Source organism: Brassica napus, chromosome C8, assembly GCF_020379485.1.
Source record: "Brassica napus cultivar Da-Ae chromosome C8, Da-Ae, whole genome shotgun sequence".
In the NCBI taxonomy this organism is placed as follows: domain Eukaryota; kingdom Viridiplantae; phylum Streptophyta; class Magnoliopsida; order Brassicales; family Brassicaceae; genus Brassica; species Brassica napus.
This window is the reverse complement of record NC_063451.1, coordinates 48,804,685-48,825,638: the sequence shown is the minus strand read 5'-3', so window position 1 is coordinate 48,825,638 and position 20,954 is coordinate 48,804,685. Positions and strand designations below refer to the sequence as shown.

At 36.1% G+C, this 20,954-nt stretch overlaps 2 protein-coding genes across 3 annotated transcripts; one reads left to right on the top strand and one right to left on the bottom strand.

Moving 5' to 3' along the window:
• Positions 1 to 7: 7 nt before the first annotated feature.
• On the top strand, positions 8 to 1,928 carry LOC106425988 (phosphatidylinositol transfer protein 3-like). Its single transcript, XM_013866704.3, has 6 exons — positions 8 to 332; positions 458 to 716; positions 816 to 852; positions 952 to 1,057; positions 1,431 to 1,541; positions 1,650 to 1,928. Exons 1-6 carry the CDS (start codon positions 270 to 272, stop codon positions 1,767 to 1,769), a joined length of 696 nt encoding a protein of 231 aa, XP_013722158.2. The 5' UTR covers positions 8 to 269; the 3' UTR covers positions 1,770 to 1,928.
• A 1,502-nt stretch (positions 1,929 to 3,430) lies between these two features.
• Positions 3,431 to 6,897, bottom strand: LOC106425987 (signal peptide peptidase-like 4). Of its 2 annotated transcripts, none has more exons than XM_013866703.3 (13): positions 6,594 to 6,897; positions 5,903 to 6,061; positions 5,714 to 5,825; positions 5,520 to 5,639; positions 5,241 to 5,392; positions 4,965 to 5,147; positions 4,863 to 4,897; positions 4,635 to 4,797; positions 4,501 to 4,554; positions 4,191 to 4,426; positions 4,030 to 4,100; positions 3,877 to 3,960; positions 3,431 to 3,800 (listed from the first exon to the last, which is right to left on the bottom strand). In XM_013866703.3, the coding sequence occupies exons 1-13, from the start codon at positions 6,738 to 6,740 to the stop codon at positions 3,694 to 3,696; spliced, it is 1,623 nt and encodes a 540-aa protein (XP_013722157.2). In that variant the 5' UTR covers positions 6,741 to 6,897; the 3' UTR covers positions 3,431 to 3,693. The 2 variants fall into 2 exon arrangements, with proteins under 2 accessions (XP_013722157.2, XP_022566809.2); XM_022711088.2 differs by having other exon boundaries at positions 5,714 to 5,784; positions 6,594 to 6,849.
• Positions 6,898 to 20,954: the final 14,057 nt, after the last annotated feature.

Sequence of the window (20,954 nt, the reverse complement as noted above, 5' to 3'; positions counted from 1 at the left end):
TTGAACGAACAAGTCAATAAATGAGAAGAGCAAGTTGGGTGTCGACGTTGACGGGGAGAGGAGCCCAACCGCATTGAATGCTACTTATCCCTCCAGCAGTTGCCTTTATTATGATCAAGATCCAATCTCTTTCTCTTTCACTCTCTCTCACCCTCTGCTCCCTGGAGAAACAGAATGGAAAAGGAGAACAACAAGCAACAAGTGGTGGAGAGTGTATCAATATCAGCTGAAGCTGTGAAGCTGAGAACGAGCCATTGATCGAAGATGAGATGGAGAGGAGCAAAGTTGGCATTATGAGAGCTCTTTGCGACCGACAAGATCCCTCCACTAAGGTTGACAAGTATTGAATTGACTTAATTTCCATAATCTTGACTAATTAATTAAAAAACATTTTGTTTCTTTTTGTGTGTGTTACTTACTGTCTCCTTACACTGAATGTTGTTAAATTTGTGGGCAGGAAGTGGATGACCTAATGATCAGGCGGTTTCTTCGGGCGCGTGATATGGACATTGAAAAGGCTTCAGCATTATTCCTCAAGTACCTTGCTTGGAAAAAAACCGTTCTCCCAAAGGGGCACATACCAGAATCAGAGATTGCGAATGATCTGTCGCACCATAAAGTGTGCATGCAGGGACATGACAAGAAGGGTCGACCTATCCTTGTTATCGTTGGCAACAGACACAACCCTTCCAAAGGCAACCCTGAGGAGTTCAAGCGTTAGTCATCCACACCACCTCTATCACCAAATTTATCTTCTTACGTATCATCATTCCAACCTCATTTTTTTCCTAATCTTCTTCAATGTTTTCGAGCAGGTTTTGTAGTTTACGCGCTGGAGAAGATATGTGCAAGGTTAATATCTATTTATAGTCAGTCCAAATATTTTAAAATGATTATTAGGCCAAACCATGCCTCTAATGCAATTTTTTTTTTTTTTTGTATCTAATTAAGAATGCCGAGAGGTGAAGAAAAATTCAGAGCTATAGTGGATCTGCAAGGGTGGGGATATTCTAACTGTGACATCCGGGGCTACCTTGCTGCTCTTTCCACTTTGCAGGTAACAACACTTTGTCTATTCCCCACTAGCCAAAACACACACAAAATAATGCTATTTAGGGTCTGTGTGTGAATGAAATAAACCATAATAAATCTTCAGTCATTTGTCAAAGTCGTTAGCAGTAATAACAAAAAAAAAAAACATTGTCTTTTGCTAACTTTAAGATGAATTTTATTGTATCCTGAATTCTTGGGGGTTCAAGGACCAACAATAAAGACGTAGACCCCCAACTAATAAATACTTCTTGGCAATACTGCCGAACTACCTACTAAATATCGATTCTATAATTTTGGTCCTGGCAATAACATTTTCCTTTTTCACAAATTGATATGCAATAATTGAACGTAAAAAAGCATTTTTTTGTCTTTATCAGGATTGCTATCCAGAGAGACTAGATAAACTCTATTTTGTTCGTGCTCCCTACATTTTCATGACCGCCTGGAAGGTCATTTACCCGTTTGTCGATACCAACACCAAGAAAAAGGTATATATATTTAGCTCAGACACAGCTACGCCATCTCTTATTGTTTATTTAGACTCTGTGTATTGTTTTGAAACTTCGATTGCTACATTTTTGTTTTTTTGGGGGCAGATTGTTTTCGTGGAGAACAAGAAACTGACTCCCACTCTGCTTGAAGACATCGACGAAGCTCAACTTCCAGACATCTACGGTGGCAAAATGCCTCTTACTCCTATTCAGGATTCCCATTGATGAATGGGTTACTTACTACTCAAGCCCCAAACTCTTACCACCAAATTATTACTCTTCTATTCTTTATATATTGAATAAAACTACTAAAAAGACTATTGCCAACATATTATATTGTGAAAAACAAGAAGCCAAATTTATAATATTTGAAAATTTAAGCTTCTTGCCATTTGGTATCTATTTGTGATTTAGTCATTTATAGTTTCGCAAAAACTACAACAAAAATCAGTAATGGGTTGAATGTTGTCTGAAGTGGATTTTACACTGGCTCTTCCCTGCCACTCTAATTAATAGAACAATGTTACAATACCAAATTAATGTTTGAAAAGAAGCCAATCACCTTCAGCAACTGGGATCGATATGCTTAGTTACTCAATCTGTTTCGTCCATCAGTACATTCTTTGCGAGAGTGAGGGCCATGACAGCCGGATATAGCAGATCTTTGGTCTTTAGTTTTGGCTTAGGTCTCTCTTATATTTTATTTTTAATGCCTAGAATATTTGGGTTTCTTAAAATTGTCACTATCGGATCAAACGAGCCGACCGTGATGGATCAAAATTCATTTTGACGCATTGCAAGGTGGTCCTAAAGTGGGTAGCTCGCATTGAGAACTCTAGCTACAAGCCTACAACCTCACCAAACAACCATACTAAACCATTTTCCCATATTATTATTATCTCTTTTGAGAATTAATCTCGCTCAAGACTAGGCCTGGGCGTTCGGGTATCCGTTGACATTCGCATCGAATTTTTCAGATTTTTGGATTTTCAGGTTTACGCTTCTAGGTCTCATACTAAAATTTTATTAATACGGGTCGGGTTCGGATAATAGCACTTCGGGTTCGGTTCAAAATTGTATTGCATCATAAAACCTATAAAGTAATCATATATCGTACGGATTCGGGTTATATCGGTTCGGTTCGGATATAACCAAAGTAAAAAACAAAATTTTTGAAGTAAAACATAAAGAAAAACATCTAAATTAAATAAAAATTAATCCATCACATATAAAATAACAATAAAATGTTAAATCAAGCATGAAAACAAACATCATTTGTCAACAATATGTATTGCCTTATAAAGAGTAGATTTTTTATTTCAATGAACAAATTATAAAATACTTATTTATAACTAATTGTGTACTTAAAGCATTTATTACAATTTTAATATTTATTATTATATACTCCATCTGTTTCATTATAAGTGTCGTTTTAGGTTTCGGCACACAGATTAAGAAAACAACTAATTTTGTACATTTCATATAAAAAAACACTATTACATATACACCTAACCATATTTCAACCAATAGAAAAATAAATTTTGCATAAAATTAATAAATTTTGCATTGAAAATCGAAAACGACACTTAATATGAAACGGAGGAAGTATAATATTACCACAAATATTGAATTTAATAATTGGAATACTTATATATATTTCAAAATATTTATATTGACTATTAATTTCGGATTTTTCGGGTTACCCGTTCGGGTTCGGTTAATAACATTTCGGGTTCAGATATTTTTTGTACCACCCTATAAGATCCGTTCGGATATTTTTATGTTTCGGATCGGATAACGGGTCGGATTTTTCGGTTCGGATTCGGTTCGGATTTCGGGTTCCGGATTTTATGCCTATGCCTACTTAAGACTATTGGATTACTATGTAGAATTAAAAATAAAAATAAATCTCACTCAGTCTAATTCTTTTTTCTTCTTCTTTGTTGAATAGAAGAAAGATGTAAGTAAGAAAAGGAGGTTAAAAATGAACAGAGTAAAAGACCAGAGGGTGTGTAGGAAGGGCGGGGGGTTCTACTTTGGTTCTGTAAGGGGTGAGGAAGAGATACATTTATATATAAACCTACCAAGCGTGTGTCCGTATTAACAATAAAACTAGAGAATGATCTGGTCTGATCCCATGGGGTTTCTTTTAAGATTGATGTTGAAGGCGAACGTGAGGACATGGCCTCTCGGGTTCCCCTGTTGTCCATAAGGTCTTCAGATCACCTCTCTTATGACCTAACACTGTCAAAGTACCTGACAAATGTGCCACAAACGCCATTCTCAGATCCCATGGCTCAGCTTTTTTTGGTTTTCAAATTGAGGACTTTACCAAGTATGAATGGAACGATGTAAAGCAAAGCTGGTTGCCCGTGTCCATCCATCAAGTTTAAAGCAATATATGTTATGAGAAGACCTGTGAGACAGTAATAAGTTAGATTCTGGAAATTTCTAGTTTGACTTGAGGGAGGGGGAACATACATACCTAGACCATAAGCAGACATTGTCCAAAGGAAGTATCCAGACTTGAGCCTCTTGTTTGCCAGCCAGTCGTATCTGCAATTTTAACACTTAGATCAGGAAAAGCTCTTCTGGCTCAGAGCACCATACAACAGCAGCGTGAGGGGATTGTAGGTAGCGGCAAACCTGAGTGCAAAAGTGACAAGAAGTCCAGGTAAGATGATATCGCCAAAACCGATGATACTGTAGCCACCCCAAGGATCAAACATACGTGGGATCTTTAGTAGCATAGGGATGCCGTCCTCTCCGCTTTTGTCACCACGAGCTACCACAATCATCACGCTTTCACGGAACCACCATTTTGAAACAAAAACCCAGAAGATGTCATACATGAAGCCACAGCTGAGAAGAACAACTCCAACCTGTTTTACATTAAAATGATGGTCTGAAACAGGAAGCTGGTATTTGATGGTGAGGCATCCGAAAAGGAAATTACCTTAAGATTTGGTACCCGGACGATTTGAAGAACTGTGATTATCAGCGAGATTCCCTGTAAGCAAGCAAAAATGAAACATTATAATACATGGGACTGAAAGAGAAGTCAGTTAAGAGAGAAAGGGAGGTGGTTACAAGGATATCTTGGCCTATCCAAGCAAAAGGGTATTGGCGGTAAACTGCCCAGATAACAGCAGATACTATGCACAAGGGACAAACGGCCAGAGTCAAGTATGAGACTGCCCCCAGCAAAGGAACTTTCGCATATGATTCTCCTATTCGCCGGAACCATCTGAAACTATATTATTAAAATCCAACGTCAGTCCCGCCTTTTCTTTTTAACGAGTGATAATAACTACATACCATGAGAGCAAAGCGACCAAACAGGTTTGCAGCCCCTGACATCACCAACAATAATCTCAGTAAACTATAGATTCAGTTGGAGAAAAGATGAACGAACTTTACCTCTACGCCACCGATGCAAAAGAGGACCACCAACACTTCTATAAACCAGAATGACATGAGCTTGTAGAGCATGATGAGGAAACAAGAAGCAACCACCACAAACAAAATTGCTGATATCACGGTGATCTCAACAACCCCTCTAGAGCTTGTGGTTGATACCTGCAACAGTTCATCTGATCCGTCCTGCAATATTTACATTCAAAGCCTTAGAGAAAGGACTTCCATTTTCCTTGGCAGCCAAAAGGTACAGACCACAATGTAAGATTATTAATGCACCTTTAGCAGCTTGTCTTGCTCAATGGCTTCTTCCCTAGCGGTCCAAGCAGACCAATAAGAAGCACAAAGGATGGTACCAACAGCCATAAGCCATAGAAAGACCTCAGCCACATCAACTGCTGGACGTTTAGGCGAATATAGCTGCAAGGTAACTGAACAAATACAGTCAACAACAACACTGAAAATAAAAGAGAGAAAGCTAGAAGACAATAATAACAACTCACGAAAAAGACCAATCTCTGGTGAAGTAGAACTGGAAGCAAGCTAAGAGTGGTATACCTATGGAGTTACTCTGAACGGTCTCCTCGAGGCTTCTACCAGCATCAATAGGTAGCATAACAACAGGGATATTGATATCTAAAACGTTTTCACCCTTCTCACATACCATCTTAAAAAGATCTGCAAAAGGCAACAACATTCAAAGCTCAAGAGAATTCTCAAAGTAATTGGAAGGAACATCTTGTAGAGATTACCAGTGCTGTTGTTTATGATGAGGATGGCAGAGGCACCAGCAGCTTCAGCTACCTTAGTTTTGGTGGTAAAACTGCAATTACCACGGTGAACAAGAATGACCTCTCCAGTAAGCTACCAACCCAAAAAGAAAACGAAGCATATGAGAATTAAAACTGGATATAAAAAAAGTGTCAAAGAAAAAGGGTAACCTTGGATTTGGGGGTGGTGCAGCAATCAGGAGGGTCGGCAAGGGCGAGTTTGATGAGGGTAGCATGCTTCTCCTTAGATTCCAAGGTAGGCCCAAACCTAGCACCGACACCAACAAACTCCTCTTTTTCTTTCCCATCTACTCGAGTTGGGACTTTGACCTGTCACCCATGGAAATTATGTTCCTAGTTCATCATTATGTTTGGAAGATGAATACACCTTCGAGAAACAGACAGGGAAACTAAACTGGCTCTAACAATTAGACCATGATTAACCAGGGATTCTTAGACCGGGTTCTTTCTCAGCGGAACTGTGTTTTTTAACTTTAAACTAAAAAGTATAAGAACCTGTTCTTATCAGAGAGTTCAAACAACAATGAATTTCCTCTTTGCATTTAACGATCTTTTTATAGGTAGCTATTCTCAGAACTTTTAGCTGTGAAAAAAATGTAGAGTCAAATCTGACTTTAAAAAAAAAAAAAAAAAAAAATCAAACTCATCCTCTCTACAGACCCAAATGTTCCTATGCAAGAACAAATAATAGTAGGTCAACAGCTAGCAATCAAACAGATTCAATTCAGATAACTTTACGGAAACCCTAAATTCCACCTGAAACCCAACAGAAACTCATCCAAACTTTACTCTCTCTCTCTCTCTCTCTCTACACAAAACTGATTCGACTGAGATTTCTCACCAGTACGAAATTGTTGTTGCAGCCAGGTCTCTGTGGAATCGAATCATCGTGGTGAACTATGTCTCCACCACAAACCAAACTAGCACTGTACAACAACAACATCCCCAAAACATACAACAAACAGCTGAAAGATCTCCGCTGGATCATACTTTTCACTCTACCAAGGAGAAGAAGAAGACTAGGTCGAAGATAAAAGAGATATGGAGATTGGAGAGGAAGGTACAAGGAACCAGAGAGAGAGAGAGAGGGAAAAAACTCTGGTGGGAGAGAGAGAGATGAAAAGGCAGATCAACAAGAAAGATGTCGTTTAAAAGAGATAAGCAAGAGTGAAACGGTGGTTTTGACTTTCTTTTTTTTTTTTTTTTGGTACCACTCTCTCCCTTTTTGCGCGTGGGTCGCGTGATTTTTTAGACCATTTGAGTTCTCTCGTACATTCAATTTTAATTCATTTGTCCGTACGACATTTTCTTTTCCATTTATAATCCAAGTGATAAGTGATATGCCAATTAACAAAATTAGTTTTGTAGAACAAACACATGTGGAGTCATGAACGGGATTGGTACCAAATGAATACAACATAACTAACACTAAGCCCTAATAATCATAACTATACATTTGCTTTGCTGACTTTTTTTTTTTAATAATGTTTTGAATGATTGACTATTTTGTTCCCATATATCTGAACTTTATAATATTTTGACTATATTTGTTTAAATGATGTAAACTTTCTGGAACATCAACATGCATCTCTCACTTATTTTTATCAAATGTTGTTTGATGTGATTATTAATTCATGTAATTTCTGTATATTTTATTGATTAATATACATAAAGTGAAAACTATAAAATGATAATTTGGTGTTAAATGATATGATTATACACAATCACCACGTAAAAGATAAGTTCGTACACAGTTTATGCAGGAACCTTTAGCTGTTGCAATGTGTACATACAGCACAATGTAGGCCTGGGCGTTCGGGTCTTCGGATCGGGTTCGGACCGGTTTTTTTCGGATCTGGATCTTTTCGGATCCTAAATATTTAGATCCAATAGGTACTTAAAATTTTCGGTTCGGATTCGGGTCGGTTCTTCTCGGGTCCGGGTCGGTTCGGGTCTATAATTAAAATACCCATAAAATACCCGTAATTTTTCGGGACCATATCAGGTCCGAGTCGGGTTCGGGTATTTAGGATCTGAAAAGGACATGATATACCGAATTCCATCAACTTTAGTTGAATATTTGTCATATATATCTAAAATTTTACAAAATAACTTAAATGAGACTATTAATAATTAAAATAAAACATTTTAAAACTCTAAATTTTACATTTTAAAGCTTTATATTACTTTAAAAATGTTAAAAAAATAATAACAAATGTTGTTAACAAAAGATATTTCAACTAAATCATAAAATAATATATATAAATTAGAACACAAAAACATCATAGTTTTAGATATACATGTTTTTAAGTCGGGTACAAATCAGTTCTTATCGGGTCGGATCTATTCGTGTCGGTTCTTTTCGGGTTCGGGTCTATTCGGGTCGGTTCTTTTTCGGTTCCGGTTCTTTCGGGTAAAAAAAATTTAGACCCAAAAGGTATTTGTAAATTTTCGGTCCGGTTTCGGATCGGGTATTTTTTGGTCGGTTCCGGTTCGGGTCTTCGGGTCCAGTTTAAAATGCCCAGGCCTACCACAATGAGTAGGATATCATTGTATGTTTACTTACTGACCATTACAAGTTAAAATGATGCTAATCTTCTATATGTTTGAGTGCTTTTCCTCAGCAACACAAAAGTGACACTTCTTAAATAAAATAAAATACCGGTTTTATGCATCTGAGCTAACTTGCATGTGCGTGGAACATGAATGCGATAAGTACATCAAATCTACCGATCACCGGCTAGCCAATAACTTCTAATTTCTAATTAATTAATTTTAAAAAATTGAATCCGTGTGAACCGTACCGACAAGACGGCATGTTACAGTTAACCATTAGATAATTATAACTAGATTTTAATCCACGCAATTTTTTTTTATTTTATAAATATATTTGATATCATTATAATTTTTTAAATATATAATTTTTATTTTAGTATTATATATTGTGTAACTCTATAATATTATTATTTATATTTACTATTCGGCGTTATTAATATATAATGATTTGTTTAGTACATTTTACTTTATTATTATTTTTTATTACTTACTAATATATTTTCGAGTTAGGTACAATAAAATAACAATGTGAAACACTCAAATAAATAACCTCCTTAAAAATATGAGTTTTCGTTTATTTATACATTTTGCAATAATACATCTTAAAATTTATTTATATTATAGAAAAGAAATATGTTTAAGATAATTTATATTTACATTTTGTGTTTTAGAAAATATACTTTAACATATATTATTTTAGTTTTTTACGGGATTTTATAAGTAGAAACATTGTTTTGTTTAAATAATGTAGCCCAATTATTTTAGTAAATTTTGTACATAGTATCACCTATCATATTATTTTAGAAACTTTTATTGGTATATGATAATTTTGGATATTATAATATTAATTTTTATTTTCATTTTTCATTAAGATTTCAAAATATTATATTACTTTAATTTTTTCAACATGTATAGTTTGTTTTTTCAGTAATATATATATCAGTAATTAATTTTAAAATTAAACTATTAATATGATGTTACATTTTTAAAGAAATAAACAAAATAAGTAATTAATATATGATTAGTACAATTTCATCAAGAACAAATTTTAACAAATATGAAATTTTCAAAATAATATTATATACTTAAAATTTGATATTATATATATATATATATATATTTACTTTATAGTTTCAATATTATTTTAAAAATAAACATATATCTGCACGTCAAATCTAGTATTTATTCTATTTCAGTTATTTTTACTATCGTTTTATGTTCTTTTTTTAAAAGTAGATTGAGTAACATGGTTGTAGTCTGATGCAGTTATCACCAAATATACATAAGTATAAGTCTATCAATGTTAATAAGTTAGTCTGATGTCGATTATGAATAAGACTTATTTTTTTTTACAACAAAATAAGACTTACTTTTTTCACTACAAGAAAACAGGGGGATTCTGATGGCCGAAATCGTCGGAAATTCGTCGGAATTGGTCTATTCCGACGAATTTCCGACGAACCCGTCCGTCGGTATCGTTTCGTCGGAAAAAAAAAATTCGTCGGACTTTCGTCAGAAATTCCGACGACTTTCTGACGAATACCGAGAAACGTCATTCTGACGAACTTCCGACGATATTACGATGCGGCTACACGAGACCAGAGTTCATCGGAAAACTACAATTCCGACGAACGTGGTTCCTCGGTTTATTCCGACGAACTTTGGGCGTCGGAATTTACCGACGGACATCGGTCGTCGGAATATACCGACGAACCACGTTCGTCGGTATATTCCGACGGAAATGAGTTTGTCGGTAAATTCCGACGGATATATGTCCGTCGGTATATTCCGACGACCGTTGTCCGTCGGTATATACCCTTTTTTTTTTACAAATTAATTTTGCATTTTTATATATTTTTTGATATTAATAAATTTAAAAAATTGGAAATTTAAAACTAATAATATTATAAAATTTAAATTCATAAAAACCGAAATAGGAAAAAAACATTCATAAAGTTTAAAATTCATACAAACCGAAATAGAAAAAAAAAACATTCCGAAAGTTTTATAAAGCCGAAATAAACTAAGATGAACTCGAAGACATCAAACGATCTAGCTTCTGCATAATCTCGGTGTTGAACTTCTTCTGGGATGCCAACTCAGCAAGGATAGTGGCATTCTCCGAACGGATAGTGGCATTCTCCGAAAGGATAGTGGTGTTCTGCTCCTCCAATGCCCCAATCCGTTCATCTTTGTCATGTAGCTCCTCGAGAATCATGGGATCGGCATACGGAGCTTGCGAAGAAGATGCCGGATACGAAGAAGCACGACGGGCCAACCCAACTAAACGGCCTCCTTTCCTTTTAGGAACCGCCTACAAAAATATTTAAAGTAAGTAAATATGGACAAGTAAGTAATCGACATTATAAAAAAAATATATTAATAAAAAAAATTACCTTTTCAACCATCTCATTTATTTGCAATAGAGACAGGTTGGTTGAAGCTCCCGTGGAGTCGCCGTCATCAGAGAGAGGCTGAGATTGAGAAACTATCTCAGCTTCCACCAAATCAACTACACCTCTGATCACGGGGTCCTGAATTTGACCCGTCGTCTTGTTAGTGTGAGCCACCTTAATGAGTTGGAGACGATCAACGGGATTACCGTCATTTGCTTCGATCTAAAAAAACCGCCATTATTAGCCAAAAAATATATAAAATATTTATTTAAAAAATATAAAGATAAATAATAATAAAAAACTTACAAGTTCATCCTCCTTAGTAGACATGGAGCAAGCGCCGAGGTTGTGCACATACATACCTTTCCCGCCACGATCGCTCTTCCGGTTCCTGGAGTTCCTAGAAGACGTCTCTGCAGTGTCTTCCCTCTCCCAATGAGCTATCAACTGCTCCCACACCCCCCCGTTGATGAACCGTGGCTTCTTGTTCTTCTGCCAAACTGTCTTCCACGCGTTTATCTGCTTTGTGTAAGAGTCCATGGCCTTTTCGTTGAATTTCTTACGGACTGTTTCCGTAAGATCGGAGTGCCAGTTGAACTCTTGCTACAAAACAAACACAATTTAATAAGTAAATATATGTAAAAAAATGTAAAAACTTAAAAAAAATGAAGGGTTACTATACCGCAAACTGACGAAACCACAACTCTCGTTCGTCGGAAGGGATCACACTCCACTTTGGATATCCAAAACGGAGCATGGAGTACATCATCTGGTTGATGCTCCGGCTAATGCCATTTTTCGACTTGGTGAACCTTTAAAAAAAAATACAAGTTAGCAAGTTAATTAAAGCAAAAAATATAACGGTACAAATAAAAAAAAATACTAACCAAGTGCTATGGCCTCGTCGTGGGTTGAGTTGGAGAAACGGGAGATGCTCTCGACCTGGTTGTTGAACCAATAGATGAACCGGCATGACCCCCGGATCCTGTTGAGCAGCAGCGTGAGGGGCAGCGTGAGGGGCAGAGGGAGCTGGAGCGGGAATATATGCGGGAACCGAGTCATGAGACGATACCGATGCACGGGAACCGCTCACCGAACTACGTCGAAGACGGGCTGCGGGGCGGGCTTCATCCTCGGCCCTAAAAAAAAAAATTAACCCATCAAACATATTTTCATTTATATATTTACAAAAGGTTTTATAAACGTTTTAAAAAAACTATTAAACCTTTATATATATATATATATATATATATGTATACAAAATTATAAAAAATTTATAAATATAGAAAAATGTTGTTAAAAATTTAAAATGAAGAAAAATGTTGTTAAATATTTATATTTTTTTAAAAAAATGTTGTTAAATATTTATTAGTGGAAACTTAAAAAAAAATATAAAAAATTTTAAAATTTTAAAATTTTTACTATACATGATTTACATATATATATATATGTATACAAAATTATAAAAAATTTATAAATATAGAAAAATGTTGTTAAAATTTATAAATGAAGAAAAATGGTGTTAAATATTTATATTTTTTTCAAAAAAACGTTTTTAAAAATCAAAAAACGTTTTTAAAAATCAAAAAACGTTTTCAAAAATAAAAAAAAAAACGTTTTAAAAAACAAAAAACGTTTTTAAAAATCAAAAAATGTTCCAAAAAAAACTAAAACAACAATCCTAACTTATATATCCTAAACTATCCATTCAATCCTAAAATGTTCAATCAAACAACCTAAAATCCGAGATCAACTTCCAAAACCCTAAACAATTGAAAAAAAAAAGGTTTGGGATGATTCTTACATGATTTGGGGTTTGGGGAAGAGATAGGAGGGTGAGGAGAGGATTCGCCGGTGAAGAGAGGCCGGAATCGCCGGAGAGTCGCCGAAATCGCCGGAGAGTCGGAGAGTTTGAGAGAGAGAGAGAGGCCGCGGAGATAACGAAGAAGAAAGGAGAAGGGTTTTTATTTCGTGGATTCCGACGGACACGGGTTCGTCGGTATTCCGTCGGTATATTTAAAATATACCAAATGCCGATTCGCGAAAATTTTCAAGCGGTTTGGTTCTCCCGGGCTAATTGAAATTCCGACGGAACGTGTCCGTCAGTATTTTCCGACGGACACATTCCGTCGGTATATTCCGACGGAATTCCGACGACTTAGTGTTTAGGGTGTTCTTTTCAAGTTTCTAAATGCAAAATCCAAACCTTTGATAATATATATAGTATTTGCATAAAGATTTAACAATAAAAATGTTTTATAACACGATTTTACACAACAATATTTTTTGTAGTGTAAGCTTATATAAATATGATTGTATAAGTACATAATGTTAAGATGAGATGTTATGAAAACAATGATATGCATACATAAATATTTTAATGAGTTGTTATATTTGAACGGTTGCGATCTAATACTATACTAAACACTTATTATGTGTTATTTTCATAGTTTTGGCATCTAAATTTATAGATTTTTATGATTGAAACTTTATAGAAAAACATGTCGTCGGTATTTCGTCGGAAAATACCGACGACATTCCGACGAACTCGACAAGTTCGTCGGAATGTCGTCGGTAATTTCCGACGAAATACCGACGACCTTTCCAATTTTCAATGAAACCCGTTGTCGTCGCTATGTCGTCGGTATATTGCGAGGGATTTCCGACGGACCATTAAAAAAAAAAAAAAAAAAAAAAACTAATCAGAATCTTCTGAATCTTCATCAAACTCCCCAACCTCGGCTTCCGGCTCTGAATGTACGACAGCATCATGTCCAAACACAGTCAAATTCTCAACGAGTTGAACATTTTCCAAATCTTCAACTGCCTGGGCGTTGCTGGTAGACTCTGGTTGCAATGGTTCATCATCATCAGAAGTTCCATCCACTCGTCCTCTTGGGTTGATTTGCGTTACAGTAACCCATGGATCGTCTCTGTACGTCACCCGAGGGTAACTGATGTAGCACACCTATACATATCAATTATACAAAGTATTAGTTCAATATATAACATTAATTAATTATATTGGTAAAAAATTATGAATATATTGACATACCTGATCAGCTTGCGAACCAAGAATGAAGGGATCATAATATTGAAGTTTCCGCCGCGAATGAACTGATGTAACACCAAACGCATCAATCTTCACTCCTCTATCTGGGGTGGTGTCATACCAATCACAATAGAATACTACACAACGCAATCCAACCATTCCAGGAAATTGGATTTCCAATATTTCTTTTATGTTGCCGTAGTAGACATCGTCACCAGAAGAAGATGAAACACCAGCATCATATGTTGTCTTAGAATGACCTTTCCTTGTGAATGCATATCCTCGCGTACAAAATTTAGGATATGATTTGACCACATAGTTTGGTCCCTGCACAAATTCGCGTATCCAATCATCGAACACAAGACCTCTGGCCAAACCATCATTCACCTATAAAAAAAACATATATGATTGCAAAATTAATTAGTTTATATATATTAAATTTAAACTAATCATTTGCATAGGGTAATAGGATATATGACTCACATAACTACGAAGCCACGCAGCAAATCCGTTATCTCTAAGTTGTCGAAGCTCATCTTCTGTTGCATGCCTGTGAGTCATACGCAACTCCGCCATATATACACTATATACAAAAATATTATCAATATGAAATAAATTTATTGAATATTAATCTAACAATAAATGAATAAATATTTTTACCTCTCATATTGTAGAACATCTTCACAGTTGGTGAGCAAATATGTTTGCAAATGAGCGTTCTCAGTGTCCGTAAGTCTCCGCTTCGTGAATTTTCCACTAAGTCGTCCTATTTCCTTGAACATGCTTGGGACAGTAACATGATATGTTGCTCTCTCCCCTCTATCATCATGCCGAGCAGGTCTTCGGTGTTTTGTTTGCACTTCTGGTGGAAAATAATTTTCAGCAAAGATTGCAGTTTCTTCATTGATCACCTGTGCCACTATAGATCCTTCCACCCTGCTTTGATTTTTGACCATCTTCTTCAGATGATGCATATAACGCTCAAAAATATACATCCATCTGTACTGCACAGGACCACCAAGTTCCAATTCTCTTGCGAGATGAATAGCAAGATGTTCCATTACATCAAAGAATGATGGAGGAAATATCTTCTCAAGGTTGCACATGCTGACTGGTGCGTTTGTCTTCAAATTATTAATACCCTCTTCAGTCAATACTCTGCTGCATAAGTCACGGAAAAAAACACTAATCCCTGCAATTGCTTCATGAACATTACGTGGCAATAATGCTGAAAAGGCAAACGGAAGGAGGCGCTGCATAATTACATGACAATCATGACTCTTCAAGCCAGTAAACTTTCCTTCGCTTCTATCAACGCAGTTCCCCAAATTTGATGCATATCCGTCAGGAAATTTCACTTTCTCTGTAATCCAATCAAAGAACTCTTCTTTTCTAGCACCATCTAGCCGATAAATGGGAAAAGGGGCCGTACCGTTCTCATCAACGTGAAGTTCAGAACGATCACAAATATCGACTAAATCCAACCTTGACTTCAAATTATCCTTCGTTTTACCTTGGATGTTAAGGACTGTGTTCATCAGATTATCGAAGAAGTTCTTCTCAATATGCATGACATCTAAATTATGCCGCAATAGATGACTCTCCCAATATGGTAGATCCCAGAAAATACTCTTTTTGTGCCAGTTATGTAGCTCTCCAACCGCATTGACTCGAATGTTTTCATGTCCACCTACATCTGGCGTCCTTTCTGCATCAAAATACCTAAACTGCTTCAACAAATCTTTCCCACTAACTTCCTCAGGTGGACCATCAAACACCTGCTTGTTCTTCGTAAACGAAGTCTTACTCCTGCGGTATGGATGATCAGGTGGTAGAAATCGTCTGTGACAGTCAAACCAACACGTTTTCCTTCCGTTCTTTAGTTGGAAAGCATCTGTGTCATCTTGACAATATGGACATGATAGCTTCCCATGTGTTGTCCATCCAGATAACATACCATATGCTGGAAAGTCACTTATTGTCCACATAAGTACTGCCCGCATCTGAAAGTTTTCTTTGCGCGAAACATCGTATGTCTCAAAACCATGCGCCCATAGTTGTTGCAACTCATATATTAGTGGTTGAAGAAACACATCTAGTGATCTTTTAGGATGATCTGGCCCGGGGACTAGAATTGAGAGAAACAAAAACTCTCGTCGCATGCACAAGCTCGGCCGTAAGTTGTACGGTGTCACAATAACTGGCCATAGAGAATACTGCCTTCCATGCTTTCCAAATGGGCTGAAACCATCAGTAGATAATCCAAGATAAACATTTCTTCTCTCTTCCGCAAATTCTGGATATGTTGACTGGAAATGTTTCCAAGCCTTTGCATCTGAAGGATGTCTAATCTCACCATTTGTGGAATGCTCTGCATGCCATCTCATTGCTTTTGCTGTGCGCTCACACTGATACAACCTCTTCAATCTTTCCGTCAAAGGCAAATACCACATTCTTTTGAATGGGATCGGAACTCTTCCCCTCGTCTCCTGATAACGAGGTTTCCCACAAAATTTGCATACATTCCGTGTCTCATCCGCTCTCCAGTAGATCATGCAGTTGTCAATACATACATCTATCACTTCATACGGTAGTTGAAGACCTGCAACAAGTTTCTGAACCTCGTAGTATGAACCCGGTGCAAGGTTATCCTCAGGTAGAATACCTTTGACAAAATCAGTAATCGCATCCATACATTCTTCAGCCAAATTATAGTCTGTCTTAATACCCATTAATCTAGTTGCAGATGATAAGACTGAATGACCATCTCTACAATTTTGATACAAAGGTTGTTTTCCTGCATCCAACATGTCAAAAAATCTCCTAGACTCGGGGTTTGGTTCTTCCCCTCTATAATGATCATGTACCATCTGCTCAGTACCTACACCATAATCTATATCCGTTCTAGATTCTTCTAACCTAATATCAGGCTGAGGTTCACTAACAGGCTGAGGTTCGCTAGTACTACCATATTCATAACCAGTTTCCCCATGAAGGTACCAAACTTTATAATTACGTGAAAACCCTTTCATATACAAATGAGTCCAAACATCAAATTCTTTTATAACCTTATTATTATTGCAAGAAGAGCAGGGACATCTTAACATACCACTTTTTGCATCCGGTTGCTGTTGAACAAGCCTCATGAATTCTCCAATCCCTTGAACGTATTCTTCCGTAAGCAAATTGGTGTTCGGATCCAAATGAGGTTTATCCATCCACGAACGATAATAAACTTCTGAAGACATGATTTTCACGGAATTGTTATGACTAAAGAGAATGAAGAGAGAATGAAGTGTGAATGAGTTGAATGAGGAGGGGTTGTATTTATAGGAAATTGCTTACGGACCTCCGACGACTTTCCGACGAAATTCCGACGGATGTAAAGAAGTCCGTCGGAATTCCGTCGGAATTGTCCAATCCCAAACGGCTATACAACGGTCATATGTATTTGTCGGCAACGGTCACATGGTTCGTCGGAATTCCGTCGGAAAATACCGATGGAATTCCGACGACTTTGCTGTTAATCGGAATGTCGTCGGAATTCTGTCGGAATATACCGACGAACTTCCGACGACTACAACGGTTACATTTTTTATCGGAATGTCGTCAAAAAGTCGTCGGAAAATTCCGACGAACCGTATGTCGTCGGAATTCCGTCGGAAATGGCCGACGGAATTCCGACGACTTCATTTTTTTGGATTTGGTCGGAAATTTGTCAGTATTCCGTCGCAAATGTCCGACGACCTTGGTGTCCGTCGGAACCTCCGTCGGAATTCGGTGTGTTTTCTTGTAGTGTTTGAAGGAGTTTAAAATTAGTTGAAGAAGTATAAGTCTATCAATGGATGCTGAGCTGATTTAACAGTAATTGAAAAAAGTTTGAAACCTAGACAAATGCAAAACATATGTCAAGAAGAGCATAAATCGATAGCTCCAACAAATGAGATATGCCAAGTATAGTTCTAAATTATGAATCTTATTACTTTAAAGCATCCATGCTTTAATATAGGATAACAATTATTAGCGAATATTAAGGTATCTATTTAATATTTGTAGATTAAGGATATGTAGAAATAATATCAATACAATACTAAAAGGGCAATATAAGTTATAGGGAGAGTGTCTACGTCAGCCAATTAAATCGTCCAATGGAAAGTTGTGTTTTTGCCATGTCACGCTGGGATTGAGATGTTTTCTTTACTCGATCCGTGAGTTGTAAAATTTGGCCCAAAAGCCCAGTTCAAAAGAAACCCTACAAGGCTTCGATGGTCGGCGGGGTGACGCCTGAGATTCTCTACGCTGAGACTCCACTTACGCTTCATTACAATTGTTTCGTGTTCATTCATATTCTCCCCGTTTCAAAGCCACATTCTATGTTACTTTACCCTGCTCAAGGCGGTAATTTTAGAATTATAAATAGGTAGAATGGAAACTTCATATGTTCTTCTTCGTGATCTTAAGGCTGGCCGATGTCTTCGACAGTGGAGGTCTGATTGCTGAGATTTTGGGCGGCTCGAAATGTCAAGCGTTCTCCTCTTGATGCTCAGGTGTTTTTGATCTTAAATCTCAAAATCATAGTATTTTATCCATTCCGGTGACAAGTTATTACTTTTTATTAATCTGATAATCAAACTTTTTATTAATCTCATAATCAAACTTTTTATTCCGTTCTTTATTTAATATCTTTGAATTTTTATCCTGCTCTGTTTTTATTTTTTGCAGGAAGAATATTCGTCTCAACCATAAGGTAGATAAAAAATCCATATTCTCTTTTCTCTCAAGTCTCAAACGTCATGTTTCAAATTTGTAATACCTTTCATACCAATTAGTGGTTTGGTTTTCAAGTTTATGCATAAAATTTCTGTCCTTCACTGATTTAACTGAGAATTTATATGCTAATTGAATATGTTAATTAGCTTTTGAACTTCATGTTTCAACTTTATGGTAACACCTTTAATTTGCTTAAACACTTTGTCTCACTGATCAACCCGAGATTTAGCTTTGAGTTGTGTGCATATATTGGTTTGCAGATGGTTTCTTCTAATGATGAAAGTTGACTTTGGAGGCGTTGAACATGTGAGTCAGTATCCACGTTAGTCTAACCGTAGCAATGAATATACGTGAACCTCAAATGCCCTTGCTCTTTTTATAAAATCAGTTACTTTTCTCATGTCTAAATTTCTATTAAGCTTTGTATTCTTATGGGTTTGGAAGGCTGCAATCACGCATTCGATGAATGATGCAGGTAGTCTTATGAGTGTGCAGTTCCTTCGACGTGCAAAGATTATGGGGAAGAAAGTCATGGATGGTGTTATCTTTGCAAGCCTTCTGGATGCAACACTCAGGCGGCGGCGTTCAGACCGAGGTTAGCTCTAGAGCTTGGGATTCATTGCTTTTCTTTTTTTCTTCAAAAGGGATTCATTGCTCAAACGCAATTTCTATAGTCTTAAGTTGAGTGTTTTGTGTTTATAACCAGCTCCAGTTATGGGGGTCATTGTGAAAGTGCATTGCTTTAGTGTTGTTTTCTGCTGTCTACATACCTTACTTACATCTTACATAATCTTTGTTTCAAGGACAATGATGCACGTGGTGAAGATCTTGAGGCTGTTGGCGGCAGTCTCTACCTTCAAGATTGCTCTTTTTCTGGCTGCAGTTACTCTGCATGCTCATACATGGTTGGTGAGTAAACGACCCTGCTGATTTGTCATTTTTTTGCTACTTATTGTTCTCAACCAGCTAATATTTTTTAGATGTAACCATGTTTTGGTTTGCACCAGATACTGGTATGCTTTGTAGTGTTTACTAATGGTTGGAATCATGATAATGCAGTTTCCTACCTGTTCTCAAGAAGCTATTGTCTTGCAGCATGTACTTCACCACTCTCTTTCTTTCTTATGATAATGATGATTTTTTTACTAATCTGTTTTAGCTGTATTGCAGGTTATTGCAGAGTATTCAATCTTTCCATATTTGAATCATGTAAATACACTTTCTTGAATTAAAAAACCAAATTCTTAATCAAAATTATCCTTGAATTATAATTTTAATGCAGTTCATGATTAGTTGTGTTTCTTATTCTAATTCTTACGTGATTTTTGCAAGAGCGTCAACTCTGCTTTCATATTATATGAGCAACATTATCAAAGTATTATATATGTCATTGCTGGTACTTGCATTCTCAATTTGTTCCCTCTGGTTTTATTTTCTGATTTTTTTCACATGATTTTCAGAGAATCAAATTTGGTTTGGGACCAGACGGGAAGCTAAGATTTCCTTCTCATCAACAAGACACACATGTTTTCCGCTCTTAGACAGTACGTATCCACAGGAAACCCTCTTTGGGGACTTCGTCCTCCGCACAACGCCCCTACCTACGACCAACAGCCTCATTCCACTTCTTTCTTCTCATACAAAGATCCTGGGAATCTCAGTATGGTGATTTTTTTCTTGAGTTGGTATTCGTCTATTCTCACCTCCTATGCAAACCAAGTCCTCTCTGTTGCTTCCTCCACATTTAGCGGTGGGGTGTCTCTATTTGGGAAGTTACCTCTCTTATACCCATGACCCAGGCTAAGATCATACCCTTATGAGTTAACAGCTGGGTTATACAGTTCTAATGGTCATGACATGTCGACTATACGAGGCAACCGTAGAGATCTTTGCAAATCAATAAAATTTCTCATTTTAGAAAACCTTCATTAACAAGTTAGGGTTTAGGATTGATTTAAATAGGATAATATATTTAAAGATTAGTGAATCATGAATATATTCAATTAGGGTTTAGAATATATTTCAATACTAAAAAATAAGATAAGTGAATAACTTAATCACAATTAATTTTTAATTAATTATTTATTCAATATTTTCACCATTATTTATATTTATGTACTTATTAATATTAAAGATTCATCTCAAATATTTTAATTATTTTAAAATTAACATATAATATTTTAATTATTTTAAAATTAACATATAATATTTTAATATTTATTAAAGTATTACAAAATTCAACTAACATAAAGAAACAAATTAAATATTAAAAGTGTTAAAATTCTTAAAAATCATATATGTCAATATAAAATAGAAATAAGCTTTGATATATTTTAGTTACAAAATTATAAGATGAACATTATAAAATTATAAGCTGTTTAGAGCCTTTGATTACATCAGTAAATCACATTACAAAGACTTTTTAAAA

Bases quoted from the DNA above. Each gene is read 5' to 3' on its own strand.
- LOC106425988 (XM_013866704.3), top strand. From the start codon at position 270: ATGGAGAGGAGCAAAGTTGGCATTATGAGAGCTCTTTGCGACCGACAA. The intron at 1,058-1,430 runs GTAACAACACTT...TGTCTTTATCAG, and splicing joins CTGCTCTTTCCACTTTGCAG to GATTGCTATCCAGAGAGACT. The intron at 1,542-1,649 runs GTATATATATTT...TTTTGGGGGCAG, and splicing joins ATACCAACACCAAGAAAAAG to ATTGTTTTCGTGGAGAACAA.
- LOC106425987 (XM_013866703.3), bottom strand. From the start codon at position 6,740: ATGATCCAGCGGAGATCTTTCAGCTGTTTGTTGTATGTTTTGGGGATG. The intron at 4,798-4,862 runs GTATGTAGTTAT...TTAATAATATAG, and splicing joins TTGGTCGCTTTGCTCTCATG to TTTCAGATGGTTCCGGCGAA. The intron at 4,427-4,500 runs GTAATTTCCTTT...AATGTAAAACAG, and splicing joins TCCGGGTACCAAATCTTAAG to GTTGGAGTTGTTCTTCTCAG.